The 15721-nt window shown below is 37.8% G+C and overlaps 1 protein-coding gene across 3 annotated transcripts; it reads left to right on the top strand.

The window, feature by feature from the left end:
- The first annotated feature begins 3707 nt into the window (after positions 1 to 3707).
- LOC115220474 (SET and MYND domain-containing protein 4) lies at positions 3708 to 15001 on the top strand. Of its 3 annotated transcripts, none has more exons than XM_029790603.2 (2): positions 3708 to 3936; positions 12044 to 15001. In XM_029790603.2, the coding sequence occupies exon 2, from the start codon at positions 12059 to 12061 to the stop codon at positions 14036 to 14038; it is 1980 nt and encodes a 659-aa protein (XP_029646463.1). In that variant the 5' UTR covers positions 3708 to 3936; positions 12044 to 12058; the 3' UTR covers positions 14039 to 15001. The 3 variants fall into 3 exon arrangements, with proteins under 3 accessions (XP_029646463.1, XP_029646464.1, XP_036365792.1); XM_029790604.2 differs by lacking the exon at positions 3708 to 3936 and adding an exon at positions 4378 to 4539; XM_036509899.1 differs by lacking the exon at positions 3708 to 3936 and adding an exon at positions 4497 to 4543.
- Positions 15002 to 15721: the final 720 nt, after the last annotated feature.

Here is a 15721-nt window from a genome sequence, read left to right as displayed (position 1 = left end):
TGTGTGTGTGTGTGTGGTGTGTGTGTGTGTGTTACTGCACCGTTCAAACTTGTAATTACAAACTTTCGGAACTGAACATATACCATCTTAACACAGCAAGTTATCATATCACTTAAGTCAGTAAAGGTGTATACTTTTAATGGTATATAAGAAATAAAAATAACTATTGTAAATAAATTATTTTGGTATTTGCACATGTAGAACGACCGTGCGAAGGAGGGGGTGATGAAAACGGGCTCCTTTAGTACACCACACGGTCGACTACAATAAATACGAAAAGTATGAATGAGTACAAGTGCCAGAAGGAAAAGAGAGATACAACCGGGTAGAATGTTTAAGAGATTTTATTTATATGTTAAAATGTGTGTATATGTGTTATATATACATAATAATAGACAGGCTGTCAGGTATACAAAGTGTATGTGTGTGCATTAAGTACAGAGCAATGAAAGAGTCTATAATACAACTTTAGAAGAATGTTCAGACACAAGGATGATAGATTCCAGTTCGTAGTCAAGGTACACGTTAGTTGAAGTGCTGTAACAAGAAGTCGAGGCTGCTATGCAGAGTCGGTTGAGGCACATGTCATGTAAGAAGCTGTGGCTACCATGCAGAGCCGATTACTTGGTACCGAAGGTTCATACAGGTTGTGGTTGCTATTAACCATGGTGAAGTAATTCACGAACAGCGAAGAGTTAGAACCTGTGCGAGTGTTGCTGGTTGCTGTGTACGTAGAGAGATATTGATGACATTAAGATGACGGAGGCGACGAAGAAAATGACTGCCGTATGCTGTTGGAAGAGTGTTGCTGCGTATCCATGTGGCTGCTGTTGTGCTGTCGTTGGAACTGGCTGTGTGCTCTGTGATCAGTGGCTAGACCTTAAAGGTCTGGAACCGAAAGACGTCAACTCGATGTGTTGCTAGAGTTTTATAGGGACCAGTCAGCGCAAACTGAGGTTTAGAAACGACTGTTTCATGAGACCTTGTCAGAAGGCTGCGATTGGTTGAGTTGCATATTGGCGCGTAACAGAGTAAGAGGCAAATTGCGCCAATACCAACCAATCAGGGTACTAGATACAACAAGGTGTAAAAGGGCTGCCGAAGGCTAGCTGTTATCTACTACGTCTGTACTCGTGTATATATAACAGTGAGATAATTCTAACACTAAGCTGGCAGAAACGTTAGCACGCCGGGCGAAATGCGTAGCCGTATTTCGTCTGCCGTTACGTTCTGAGTTCAAGTTCCGCCGAGGTCGACTTTACCTTTCGGGGTCGATTAAATTAAGTACCAGTTACGCACTGGGGTCGATATAATCGACTTAATCCGTTTGTATGTCCTTGTTTGTCCCCTCTGTGTGTAGCCCCTTGTGAGCAGTAAAGAAATAGGTATTTCGTCTGCTATTACGTTCTGAGTTCAAATTCCGCCTTAGTGCTAGAGTTATTATTGCGATCCTAAATGTGATTATTCTTATGAAGTTGATGTTATGAACATTAAGGACCCTATCCCAAGTACCAGTAATTCCGTGCAAACATACATACAAATATAGCAGGTTTAACCAAAAGGCTATGTGTGTGTAATTATGGAAAATATTGGACCTGATCAGACTGCGAAATCTGCCCGTATCCAGTAGTGTAGTTAGAGAGTTTGTGCCGTCCGAGGCATCCTTTGAGTTTGTCGCTCCCCTCCGAGACCCCCAAACGTATCCAGGCTTATACAGCAAACCTAAGAGTGTCGCACTCATAAGATGGTCGTCCGGAGAGCAACGCCACAACCCATCCAACAACGTTACTCTCCATATTTAAGTATTGTCTGGGGGGGGGGGGTGTAAAGAAAATCTGTGACAAAAAGGAGTTCTAATGTTTCAAGAATTCCTAAAACTTCTTTCCACCCGGGTTAAAAAAAATTAGGGTATTTAAGCTTGCTTCTTATCTTTTCGGTTTGAACGGCAGTTTTTTCTAGCGGTGTCATATGAAATTGTCACCCACAATTATGACCCTAGTATCGATCTATTGCATTTCAATCTCTTTTAGGGTTAGGGCTAGGGTTGGGGGGGGGGAGGATATCTTTTTTTCTTCAGAAATGTAAATAAACCCAATCTGTTTCTTAAACGATGGACATATTCACACGACACAGAATGTTTTCACCTCAATAGACGTCATTGATTGGTTGAAATTGCAGAAAAAGAACAACAAATATCTTACAAACTATAGAATTTTTTCAATAAAGCCAAGAGAAAAAGATGTTTTATAAACACATTCTACCAGTATACGAAGTTTAAAAGTGTTTAGTTACGTGGAAATTATTTTAATAAACTGTCGTTCAAACCGAAAAGATCCCTTGCTTCTTATCTTATAGCATTTCAAGTAAACCCAATGAAAGCGTGGCTAACATTTTCTACAGAATCAACAAGAAATCGTCAATTATAAAACTGGAGAAAGGCACTTTTCTATTCCCCCTTCATACAATATCTGTGTCTCTATTTGCTGCTCCTCTCTTTCCCTAATTCTTTATCTCTTCCTTTGCACATCTTTCTGTTGCTCCGCTTTCTCAGCTTCTCTTTCTTCGTTTCACGTATTTTGTTGCTACTTCTACATTTCGGTAAAGTTCTATTTTCTTCTGCAGCCCCCATCGTTCTTCCTCCTACTTTGTACATCTGTGTATCTGTTACTGGCACCATTCTCTTTCCATCATGTCTCTTTTGTATTCTATACGTCCCTCACACATTTGTTCGCCTATCTGTTCGACGCACCACCACACACAACGTATCTTTTTATCTCACATTTCGGGCATATATTTAGGTAATTGTTCAGTTTTGGTTAGAGTAAAAAAGTAAATAAAAATTAAGGGTGGGTGGGTGAGATAAAGTAGAGGCAAAGGGACGAATCAATTTTAGAGGAATCGTAGACTATTATTCAATTAGGAAAAGCTGAGACAACATTCTTCAGTGGTTGGCACGGCGTCGACTAATTATGAATATGTATACCTATTTCTTTATTACCCACAAGGGGCTAAACACAGAGGGGACAAACAATGACAGACATAGGTATTAAGTCGATTACATCGACCCCAGTGCGTAACTGGTACTTTATTTATCGACCCCGAAAGGATGAAAGGCAAAGTCGACCTCGGCGGAATTTGAACTCAGAACGTAACGACAGACGAAATACCGCTATTCACCATGTGGCCTTACTACACGTGGTAAGGTTACTGCAAGCGTTGTAAAAGGAGCAAATCTATTCGTTGGCCAGAGTCAATGTTGTGGAAGAAGCAGACTTATCTCCCCCTTAATTTTTATTTACTTTTTTAATCTAACCAAACTGAACAATTATCAAAATGTATTTTTTTTAGATGGCCCTGGGTTTTTTTTTTACAACCGATGCTGGGCAATCCTTCGGTATAGGTACCGTAAGTGGCTTTGTTTACATTTCTGAAGATAACAGAAACCCTTTTCTCCCACCCCTAACCCTAACCCCCCATATATATATATTAAAAAAACCCACTTTCTTGAAATGTATCCGGTACTTCCGGTACTTATACCGAAGTTACGCCCGATGCTGGTGTGTTTACGTCCTCCGTAACTTAGCGGTTCGGCAAAAAAGACCGATAGAATAAGTTACTAGGCTTACAAAGAATAAGTCCTGGGGTCGATTTGCTCGACTAAAAGGCGGTGCTCCAGCATGGCCGCAGTCAAATGACTGAAACAAGTAAAAGAGTACCCTTCCACCGAATGATCATTTCACACACACATTCACAGCAGCGCACGCACAAGTTTTTTATGTATGAATAAAAAAAAAAGTAGCAATCGTACATCTAAGATAACCAAGTGAGACAGAGTGGGAGGCAGAAGAGAGAAAAAGTGCTTCTAAACAGTTGTTACAACATCCTGAGACAAGACAACAATATTTATTTGTCATTCACCGACAGTTTAATTTTTACGTAAGTTGAACAAAACTTTCTAACATCTCTCTTGGATACGAACGATTCGATTTTAATTAATATTGAGTAATTATTTTGGCGTTTTATCTACTTTGCATAATTTATATTTGCATAATTTATATTGAAAAGTAGATAAGTTTTATAAATAAATAAATAAGTTTGCCGTAATTTCAACTCTAGGTTACTTTGAAAAGTAAATCGAATATTAAAAATAGGTGGTGACCGATCATTTACCTGGTGATTGATCACCTTAATTTCTGTGAATAATTTTAATAATGTTTGTTAATTTACGCATAGATTAAAAGTTGTTTACTTATTAAACATCCGATACTTGTCAAGCCATGTGTTTGCCAGTGCGCGGTGAAGATTACTATATAAGGAAATGGATTTCTGCTTCGTAACATAAACAAATGTTTTGTTTAAGATAATGATTTAAGTCGCAAATTTAAAGGGAAAATGATGAGATTATAAAACTATAAGTTGGGAAGGAGAAGATTATAAAATCATGCATTCCTTGACCATTAAAGATGTACAAGAAATCGAAATTGATTTAAAGGAATACTTCTGAGATAGCAACCGAAGTGTAGATTATATTTTATAATTGTGCGTATGTATAAAAAGATTCTTTTGAATACCATTTGGTTATTTATATTTTATTCAGTATTATGCAACACGCTTTTTTCATCTTCTCCCTCACACACACATCGCTTGTTAATCGGATTTATTTTTCATTGTTTATTTCTAGTCTAATATATTTATTAGTGAAAACGATTATCCATTGCATATGAAGAAAATACAGTTTTATGAAGACTTTTACTTTCTCCATTATAAATCTGGAATGCGCAAAACTATTTCTTATCTGATAACAACCGACATTAAATAAAGAAATTCTAAATTAGATTTCAACTCCCGTCGCACTTTCAGCTTTTCAAGCGCATCTTTCGTGTCACCGATTTTTGGCCTTTTAAAATTAAAACAAAACAAAAAGTGAATTTAATTTTATTCACTTTTTTCTACCGATTCCTACAAACTTTGGATTCCTCTGATTTTTATTTACTTATTTTTAAAGATTAATTCTGCATACAGTTACATTTTTGTCATTTCTTTGGAAGTTATCTACTTTAATTGTATAATATATTTTTTAAACGTGACTTTATATACTTTACATAGCTGCAAGGAATCTCAGAATCTGTTGCAGAACTAGAATTGTAATTAGAACCAACCAAAGCACAGATCCTGGACCAAGAGAGAGTGTGTGTGTGTGTGTGGTATGAGTGAGTGAATGGAGGAGAGAGAACCTGTGGACTCTGATCCGAATTGTTATTGCTGTTTGACCTTGCTTGAGTAGATCTAGACTTTTTAAGCCGGCAAGATGCTATTTGCAGGAAATTTCGCTACTTTTTCTTAAGGGTTGAACGACTGACTTACGTAGAGATTCCTCGTTGACCTTTGGTGGTCTGAGTGTGAACCAGTCAGGTAGGAAACTGACATCAGGCCTCGCCAGCTGTGAAAAGTAAAGTGTTCTGCACTAGTTCCGGGTATGAACGTGTGACCAGAGGAGGGGCTAAACAAGGCCAGTTGACCAACAGTCTATGATATTTTTATTTATTTATGAGGGCCTATATCTATCCCTTCTTAAAGATAAAGAGAGAATTCTTCAGTAAAAAAACGTTTTTTTTATAAATGATATTTTTGTTCTTCTGATATTTATAAGTATATCTCATACACTACATGTATAGGTTTATTTTACCTGTAAGCCAAACATAAATCATTTATGTTTGACATTGATTTCGAAAATAGTTAATGTGCTGTTAAAAAAGAGGTTACGTGTTTACTTGGGGGAACTTGTCAATCTCGGCTTGGGTTTGTTACCACCCTTCCACGGGTTTGCTTGTGAGTCTTAAACGGTAGTCCAATGTTTGAATAACTAGGCTATCTTGCCTTTCATAACCTTTAATCGACATCCTACGATCTCCTCACCATTGCTAATCTATAGCCCTCACTCGTAAGAAAAAGTTTGTGCCTAAGAAATATTCTAGATTTATAACAGAGTAATTTAAAATCTAGGTTGAGCTGTATTCAGATAGAAACTGTATTAGGAAAGGAAAAAACAATTAACATGCTGCGATATTCGGATTGGCGCTGACGCTTCGCCCTCACTAATTACCTTGGATTAAACACTTTCCGTACATGCAACACTGTAGACAAACTAGAAGTGTGTTCGACACATTCCGATGAACTTTACCGCAGCCCGCTGGCAAATATAATTAATATTTAACATTTATTTGGATTTTTAAATTAAAAAAATTTTTTTTTTTTTTTTTTTACAATTTCGACGGCCAACGGTGGATCCACTTTAATAATTGAGAAACTCTAGGATCGAAATCCTAGCTTCAGTCTTCTTAAAATATCGTTCGAAAAACGCTGTGATGTAGATTAATTTCCTGAATCATTAAAACGTCATTAAGTAATTCTATCTAAAATGCCTGACGCGAAATGACATTTAATTGGTATAGAAATGTTACAATGCCATGTTTGAGGTATGTGTGCTCGTGAATGGTTTTGTCTGGGTGATTGAGCAGACCTGTGCATAGGTGTGTTACAGCTGTGGACATCTTTTTGTAGAAGATTATTTTCTAATGTGTACTTCGTATTTGAAGAGGGTAAGATGTGGTCAGGGGTATTTCACAGGTGTTTCTAGCACGGTGAAACGTTCTCGCCTCCATTTAATTCTAAAACCACTCGCTGGCTATGTCTCGAATTACTTGCAAAGGATGAAAGTAAATGGTCTCAGACTTAGGGGCAAAACAATAATTTGATATAAGTTGTGAACTGAGTTTGCCCAACGGCCTCCGTCCCGAGACGGTAGATAAAGCTTCTTGTTTTTCTGCGAAGAGGTTGCTCGCACCTCGTTCTATCCTTTTGCCTTTTCGGGAGAAAACATGTGAATGGGCCTCACAATTCACTTCTCACAGAGCAGCGCAATATTAACGAATGAGAGAGAGATGCAGGGAGAAAGAAGTAGGGAGACAGACACTAGTAGTCTTTTATTTATATTTATCGACACCAAAACGACGAGACTCAGTAAGATTTGAAATTCAGCGTAGAGAGCCACAGTTGATACCGCAAGGCAATATATATATCGACTCTAAAATAAATCTGCCTATTCGGCGCGTTGTTTGTAAAATGAGTCAGGTTTTTCATTACAGAAGCACCCTTAGCCCTTATAATTTACCCAGGGTATTAACAAGGTTCTTCACCCTTGGCGTAGAAACCCCTGCAGCGCATACCTTGTAGGGTGGTAATATTAGTAGTGAACAGCGTGGCGAGCTGGCAGAATTGTTAGCATGCTTATCGGCATTTCATCCGTCTTTACGTTCTAAGTTCACACCGAGGTCAACCCTTGTCTTTCATCCTTTCGATATCGATAAAATAATTACCGTTTGATCACTGGGGTCGATGTAACTCACTCCCCACTAGCCTGAAATTGCCGAACTTACGCCAAAATGTGAAACTATAATATTAATAGTAAATTAGCTTGTGATGAAAGAGTGCTTTGTGAGAAATATAAATGCAGGCTAAAGCAATAGCCTTCATTTATGTGGTGGGTGGGAATCAAGTAGCAGACATCTAACGGAAGGGTTAGTCAGTGATTTGTATCCTGTCTTCAGCACTATTGTCTGTGATCAGGTCACTTAATTCTGCAACAGCTGGTTTTTTTTTTTTTTTTAGTGGTTGTGTGGTAAGTAGCTTGCTTACCAACCACATGGTTCTGGGTTCAGTCCCACTGCGTGGCACCTTGGGCAAGTGTCTTCTACTACAGCCTCAGGCCGACCAAAGCCTTGTGAGTGGATTTGGTAGACGAAAACTGAAAGAAGCCCATCGTATATATGTATATATGCATGTGTGTGTATGTTTGTGTGTCTGTGTTTATCCCCTCAACATCGCTTAACAACCGATGCTGGTGTGTTTATGTCCCCGTAACTTAGTGGTACAGCAAAAGCAACCGATAGAATAAGTACTAAGCTTACAAAGAATAAGTCCTGGGGTCAAGTTGCTCAACGAAAGGTGGTGCTCCAGCATAGCCACAGTCAAATGACTGAAACAAGTAAAAGAGTACCTTATCGTTGTGGACTCTTGAAATTAGGTGTCAACCTCCTCTCATCCCAGCAGGTTTAAAGCCAGTGTGCCAGCGAAAATCAGCACCACATTGGAGCTCGTTAGAGAAGTTGACCTTTTCTACTACTAAAGATAACAACTAGGAGCTAACGAGGCAGCCTAATTCTCCAACTCGTTTCTAATTGAGCATAGCTATGTTCAAAAGTATTCCAATTGCGAGTCCCATCTTTTCAGGACTATGTAGGACTGTATCATTCAATGTCTTCTTTAAGACAGTATAGTGTGATTTGAGGGAGATTTGATTACTGTTTCTAGCAGATTGAGCAACCATGCAGGGGTTCAATAACGGAGTTAAATATTTTCACTCCTTGATAAACTTGTCTGTTTTCGAGCAATACTGGACACATATTTTAAGGTTCTAAATCTTCGGGCAGATAGTGTGGATGACCAAGTGAATAAGGTATCAAGTTAAGCAGCCAACAGCATAGAGTGGTGTCAAAAGTTAATGAACAGACCCAGACCATCTCTTGTTCATTGTACTGAAGCAGCAATAGTGGTAATTTGTTTACCCTCTTTTCAATGCTCAGAGGCCCTCCCATGAGATTTGGAGCCCTCCTCAGTCCTTGGGGACGTCTTAAAGTTTATTGAGGACATCATAATAAGGAATGGTAACAACATCATGGAATGATTAGAAAAACCAACTGAAGAATCAAATATTAAATCAGTTAGAAAAGGTTTTACTAAAGCAAAGATGATTCCAGCTTTGCAACAACTGCTACGAAAACTAAATACTTAAAGTCTCAAAGGACTTAAAACTGATAATGATGATGTTACTTGGGTTTGAATAGCATTATATTGCATGCAAGGAATTCAATGTCTGGCAGTTGTTGCAGAAGTACTGAAATGAGAATTTATTATACATACATATATATATATATACACACATATATATAAGAAGGCTGTAGCTTGCTTGAAGTATTGTAATATTGAAGAAGGTAAAAAAGGAGAAAATTGAAGGCTTCTGACAATGCGGGAAGTTTTGTAAAACCTTTATATTTCAGGTGCAAAATCCCTGGGGGATTTGAATGAGTTAATGGAACCTTCATAACTGGACATTTCCCAGATTATTTTTCTTCTGAAGATGGGCCTTTGTGCCTGAAATATAAAGGTTTTATAAGCCTTTCCACATTGTTAGAAGCTTTCTATTTTCTCCCTTTTTACCTTTATATATATATATATATATATACACACACACACATGTACAAAGTAAGTTCATAGATGCAAAAGGTGGGAAAAAGTAGTACTCACAGACCAAGGGTAGAGTAATATACTAGTGTGTTTGTGCATCTATCTATCTATCTCTTGTCCTTAGTCGAAAAACACCTGTTGTTAATGTCCTGTTATTTGCATTTGTATACCATTTATCTGGGGGTTTTTCCCATCCTTGTTTTCATATACATTCGCTGCTTTTTTCCAAGGAATCCAGTGCTCTTAGCTTTGTTTTTCCTTGGGGCTGATCAGATTGGAGCAATCTCGTGTATAACCAGCCAAAATTGCAAAGATTGTCTGGAACTCAACTGAGGAAAGAAAACTCTGAATGACCTGTCCTTATGTTTTTCTTGTCCCTTTTTTGTATCATCTGTCTAGATGTTTTGCGTTCTTGTCCCATTTTTTGTATTCTTATATATATATATATATATATATATATATGTATGTATTACACACACAGACATGACAGAAGTAAATAGAGGCCCTTATAATTATTAAAATTTATTTGAATCTGAAATTATACATTCAAATTATTTATTGTTATAATGTGAATATGTTATATTTAGTAGACATGCCTTTGCATTTTTCATTGCAAAGACCCTATTAGGGTCCTGATCAGATGATGAATATTCTCTTGCAGAATTTCTTGCCAAGTTTCATGCAGTAATCTCAAAAAATCTGGCTTTGAAGATGCCTTCTTGTTCTTTTTATGAAGTCTCCTGTCCATTATACCCCAGAAGTGTTCAATAGGGTTCATATCTAGTGACTGGCTTGGCCATGGAAGCTTTTTAATGCCATTCTCATCTGACAAATTTTGGATCATTTTAGCTGTGTGACAAGGAGCCCCATCTTCCATAAATAGTCTTTAATCATTTCGCCACTGGAGAAGATTGGAAGGAGTCCTTTCTGCAATATGGACACATGTTTATCTGAGTTTATGTTATCCCTCACACTCCACCAGCTCTGATCAACCATTGCTCCAAATTGCTCCCCAGACCATCACAGAATAACTGCCATGTTTCATTGTTGGCTGCAATCTTTTCACATCAAATTCTTGATCACGGGGTCTCCGAACCCACACTTGACCACTGTCAGGAAATACAGTAAATCTGAACCCACCAGAGAATATGACAGTGTCCCAAAATGCTAGTGGCCTCTCCATCATCACACTGGCCCAATCTTTTCTCTGCTTGATGTTGGCTGGTCGAAGAAGCGGCCTCCTTCTTGTTGCTCTACCATAGTAACCAAATTTGTGGAGATACCCAACAGCTGTTCTGGGACTGACATCAACTTGTTCTGCTGTGTCAGATGCCTTGCAACAAGGATTATCCTTCACACTTCTTTTAGCAAAGAGAAGAGTCCTTTGGAGGGCCCTGGTTGATCTGGGCAAGGTGATGTGGACTCCTTCCCCTCTCTGGTGAATTGCACAATCACCCTATTAACTGTAGAAAGTGGGATTCCAAGGTTTTCTGCAATTTTACGCTGACTATGTCCACCTTCAGAATGACCTACAATATGGCCTCTTTGAAATTCAGACAGTTCCAAGGCTTCCTTTGTACATGGCATGATTGGACATCATCATCATCATCATCATCGTTTAACGTCCGTTCTCCATGCTAGCATGGGTTGGACGGTTCGACCGGGGATCTGGGAAGCCAGAAGGCTGCACCAGGCTCCAGTCTTATCTGGCAATGTTTCTACAGCTGGATGCCCTTCCTAACGCCAACCACTCCGTGAGTGTAGTGGGTGCTTTTTACGTGCCACCTGCACAGGTGCCAGGCGGGGCTGGCAACGGCCAGTCTCATATAAAACCCCTAAAACATAAAAATGTCAATTAATAAAAAATATTAACTTTCACAAGTTAGAATATACATAAAACAATGTTTTATGAGGTGTCTATTTACTTCTGTTGTGTGTGCGTGATCCATGCCAGTATGGAAAAGAGGACGTTAAATGATGATATACATACATATATATATATGTGACAGTTGCTGCACTGACAAGGTGTTAGTTGACCTGGACTATAGATGACACTTGCCCGAAGTGCTACGCAATGAGACTGAACCCAGAATCACATGATTTACAAAGCATGCTTCTTACTGTGTGAACACTGTATAAAGTCATGAGAAAGTAAAATATGAACACCAAGTCAATGTAGTTAAGAATTGATTTGTGAGAATAGAGACAGAAGTAATGGGGGGGAGGCGAAGAAACGGCAGATTTAATTGGGAGTCATTCATCATCATCGTCATTGTTTAACGTCCGCTTTCCATGCTAGCATGGGTTGGACGGTTCGACTGAGGTCTGGGAAGCCAGGAGGCTGCACCAGGCTCCAGTCTGATCTGGCAGTGTTTCTACGGCTGGATGCCCTTCCTAACGCCAACCACTCCATGAGTGTAGTGGGTGCTTTTTACGTGTCAGGGTAGGCTGGCAATGGCCATGATCGGTTGGCGCTTTTTATGTGCCACCGGCACAGAAGCCAGTCAAGGCGGCGCTGGCATCGGCCACGTACGGATGGTGCATTTTATATGCCACCGGCACAGGTATCGCAACCGCAATTTCCATTTGATTTTTGATCATTGAGAAATTAAAATAGCTTTTTAATCAAATTACTTCCAAGTATTTTTTTTTTTCCAATTTAAATCACTGAAATGAGAAATAAATTCAAAGTAATTAATCTAATTTGCAGTTGTTACATTATCTTTCTTTTTATTTCTAGTGTTACAATAACAAAATGGCAGACCTAATTGACAATTGGCGGGATGAGTTACTAATGAATATCCAAAACGACGTGAAATGGAAAGACTGGTCGAAAACGTTCAGTGCTGCTGAGACGAATCTACAGAGATTCACTGCTGTTTACAACTTACCATTTATTGATAAAGTAATAAGAATCGAAGAAATGTCAATTGAGAAGTCAGCATCTGATTCTACAGAGTTTCGAAACAAAGGAAATGCAGAATATGTGAAAAAAAACTATCGACAAGCATTTAGTTTTTATACAAGGAGCATCCAAAAAGCCCCAGGGATTGGAGATATGCTGGCACTGGGCTATGCCAATAGATCAGCTGTGTATTTTGATATGCAAAAGTATCACCTCTGTTTGAAGGACATAGATTTAGCTCTCAAGAATGACTATCCTAAAAAACTGATGCATAAACTGTTAGAAAGGCAGGGTAGGTCCAAGTATGAAATTGGTTTGAATGAGGAAGCCATCAAATATTTTGAAGAAGCCATAAAGAGTTTAGTTGACTCCAGCCTAGAGAAAGATCGGCAAACGGAACGACAAGCAAAACTTGAAAAATTCATCAAAGACTGCCACAATAAACCTAAAGCTAAGGTGAAGGCTGAAGAATGCAATGCATTTATGGGACCGCTTCCTAGAATTGAAGGAGAACGGAGCAGCCAGTTTCCATGTGCTTCAGATGCTATATGTATGAAATATTCCAAAGATAAAGGAAGATATATTTCTGCTACCAGGGACATAAATGTTGGTGAAGTTCTTGCTATTGAGAAACCGTACAGCTTTGTGATCAATGATGATCACCATTCCAGCCATTGCCATCACTGTTGTAAAAGAGCAGAACATCCAATACCATGTTCTTCGTGTGCAGAAGTTGTTTACTGCAATGCAACTTGTCGAGAAGAATCTTGGAACCAGTACCACTCTGTAGAATGTTCCATTTTACTGTCAATCAAGCTGTTAGAGTATGATGTTTATCATCTGGCATTAAGAATGGTTATAAAAGCAAATTACGATTATATTAAGAATTTTGAGGAAAATTTTGCTGATGAAAAATCTACAAAACCTTCAGCAATAGGGTTTAATAAATTAGGTCAATATGATTCTGAAGATTATTGGTCAGTCTATAACCTTGTGAACCATTCAGAAGACAGAACTTTCTCGGATCTATTTCGTCGAACATTAACAGCAGTTTATCTTTTGAAATGTCTAGAGAGAACTAAATTTTTTTCAAAAGCGGATGATTGCAAAGACATTCATCTTATTGTTGGTGGCCATATTCTTCGCCATCTTCAAATGTTACCATGCAATGCTCATGAGATAACTGAACTATCCATCAATCTGAAACAGCCCTTGAAGTCTAGCGCAGCCGACATTGGATCTGCTGTCTATGCCACACTTAGTTTATTCAATCATTCTTGTGACCCTAATGTTGTGCGACACAGCTATGGGAATTTGTGCGTTGTACGAGCCATCCATCACATTCCCAAAGGAATGGAAGTTGTTGATAGTTATGGTATTTTATATCCAGTCGACGACATAGAGAAACGAGATGCTGAACTTGGTCGTCGATATTTCTTCGACTGTTCCTGTGTAGCCTGTGCTAACGACTGGCCAATGTACGATGACATTCCCAACCATTCACCTTATTTTAAATGTGAGAAATGCCATCATGTCCTTGGCCAATTTGAAAATGAAGACCAAGATTTTGATTGCAGAAATTGTGGTGAAAGACAAGTTTTATCTTACAGAGTGAAGGAGCTGACGATAATTGAGCCGAAATTTGATTCCGTATTTAATGACGTACTTTCTGGAGATTATTCTGATGAAACTTTCTCTTTTCTATTAAAACATTTGTCTTTAATGGAGTCGTGGATATGTCGACCATGGCAAGACCTCAACAACTGTCAGGAAGCCTTGAAACAAATTTATAGCACCAAAGCAAACCATTATATTTGCGTTGATAAATAGTGAAATCCTTTCAACAGCCTTGAAAATGGCAAATTTGGTTGTCTGCTGCATGTGAAGCGTTTCAGAAATAATTTATATGAAATTTATGAGCTCAGCTCAGAATTTAAGGAACTTTTTTTTTTTTTTTTTTTTTAAAGACTTACAATGACTTAGTATTTTATAAAATACGACACGCAATGAAAAGCTACATTAGTTTCAAGAGATCAGAAATAAGTTGAAAGAATAAATAACACCTAACGCCATCTGGATGAAAAATCATAAGTTAGTGTTAGCTTTAAAATAACCACTGCATTAATCATGTTGACTACAATAATGAAGGAAAACAATATCTGTCTTTGACTAATATCTTCAATAATTTCAGCAAGTAGGGGAGACAACTTCAGACATGTTTTGGTCTTATAGTGACCTTTTTAACGAAGAATAAAATATTAGTCATTGTTTTTTTTTAACCTCATTGCATAATTATTTTTAAACATAATTAATGCAGAGAGGATTAGAACATTAATGCTAAATCCTAACACTAAGTTGAAACCTAAATGTCTGTGTGTCATTTTATCTTACCAAAGATATTCTTTTATTAGTTTCAGCCAGTGTTCTGTGGCCATGCTGGGGTACTGCCAATTGTGATAAATAATTGTAATACAGTGGCAATTATTATAAAGTTGATCATTTTGGTAAGCCAGAGACTGAGGAATTCTAACGGCTTTCAGGAAGTAAAACAAAAAATTCAAGCCAGTAATTTTGTGAATGCAACAAATAAATAATATCAATAATAATATATTAAATATATTTGAGTAATTTATTGAAATAAATTATCTATTCCCTACCCCTTCCCTCCAAAGTTAACAATCCACTGACATTAAAGTACCTTCTTCCAAATCAGTCGAGCATTTTTACTGGTTTTCAATAAAAAGCAAAGAATGTTTTTATGAAATTGGTTATAAAAAAAACTTACTAATTTTATTTGTTAAATTTGTTTATCTCTATACTTTAATATTTATAAGCATAAACTATACATATACACAGAAATATAATAATAATAAATATTATTATATGTATAAAAAAAATGAAAAAGTCCTAATATATACACAACATTTTGTTTTAAATGTAATTTCATGCATTTTACGTATTTACTACTTTTCTAATTTATAAAGTATAGCTTCTGACCCTATAAAGTTAAAAGTCTTGCTTAAAGATTGCAAAGGAACGCTGACTACAATCTTAAGCATTCATCTACAAACATCAGTATATTAGAAATGATTGTCTTAACATGGCTGAAATTGTCTCAAAGAGTCCTGGCTTTCATGAGAACACAGAAGTATTTCAACACCAAAACCAGTCATTGATTCCCACAAGGTCTAATGTATTCTATTACTAAAGCTTTACATCTCTAATTCACATCTGCTGGAGACTGTCATCTTTGACTAAATTCAGAAGGAAGTGCCCTGCTTCCTTAGTGAAAATTCATCATCATCATCATCATTTAACGTCCGCTTTCCATGCTGGCATGGGTTGGACGATTTGACTGAGGTTTGGCGAACCAGACTCCAATCCGATCTGGCAGAGTTTCTACAGCTGGATGCACTTCCTAACGCGAACCACTCTGAGAGTGTAGCGGGTGCTTTTACATGCCACCGGCACGAGGGCCAGTTTGGTGGTACTGGCAACGGCCACACCCAAATG

Source organism: Octopus sinensis, linkage group LG16, assembly GCF_006345805.1.
Source record: "Octopus sinensis linkage group LG16, ASM634580v1, whole genome shotgun sequence".
NCBI classification, from domain to species: Eukaryota; Metazoa; Mollusca; class Cephalopoda; order Octopoda; family Octopodidae; genus Octopus; species Octopus sinensis.
This window is presented reverse-complemented; position numbering and strand designations above follow the sequence as displayed.

Coding starts and splice junctions, on each gene's coding strand:
- LOC115220474 (XM_029790603.2), top strand. CDS start 12,059: ATGGCAGACCTAATTGACAATTGGCGGGATGAGTTACTAATGAATATC.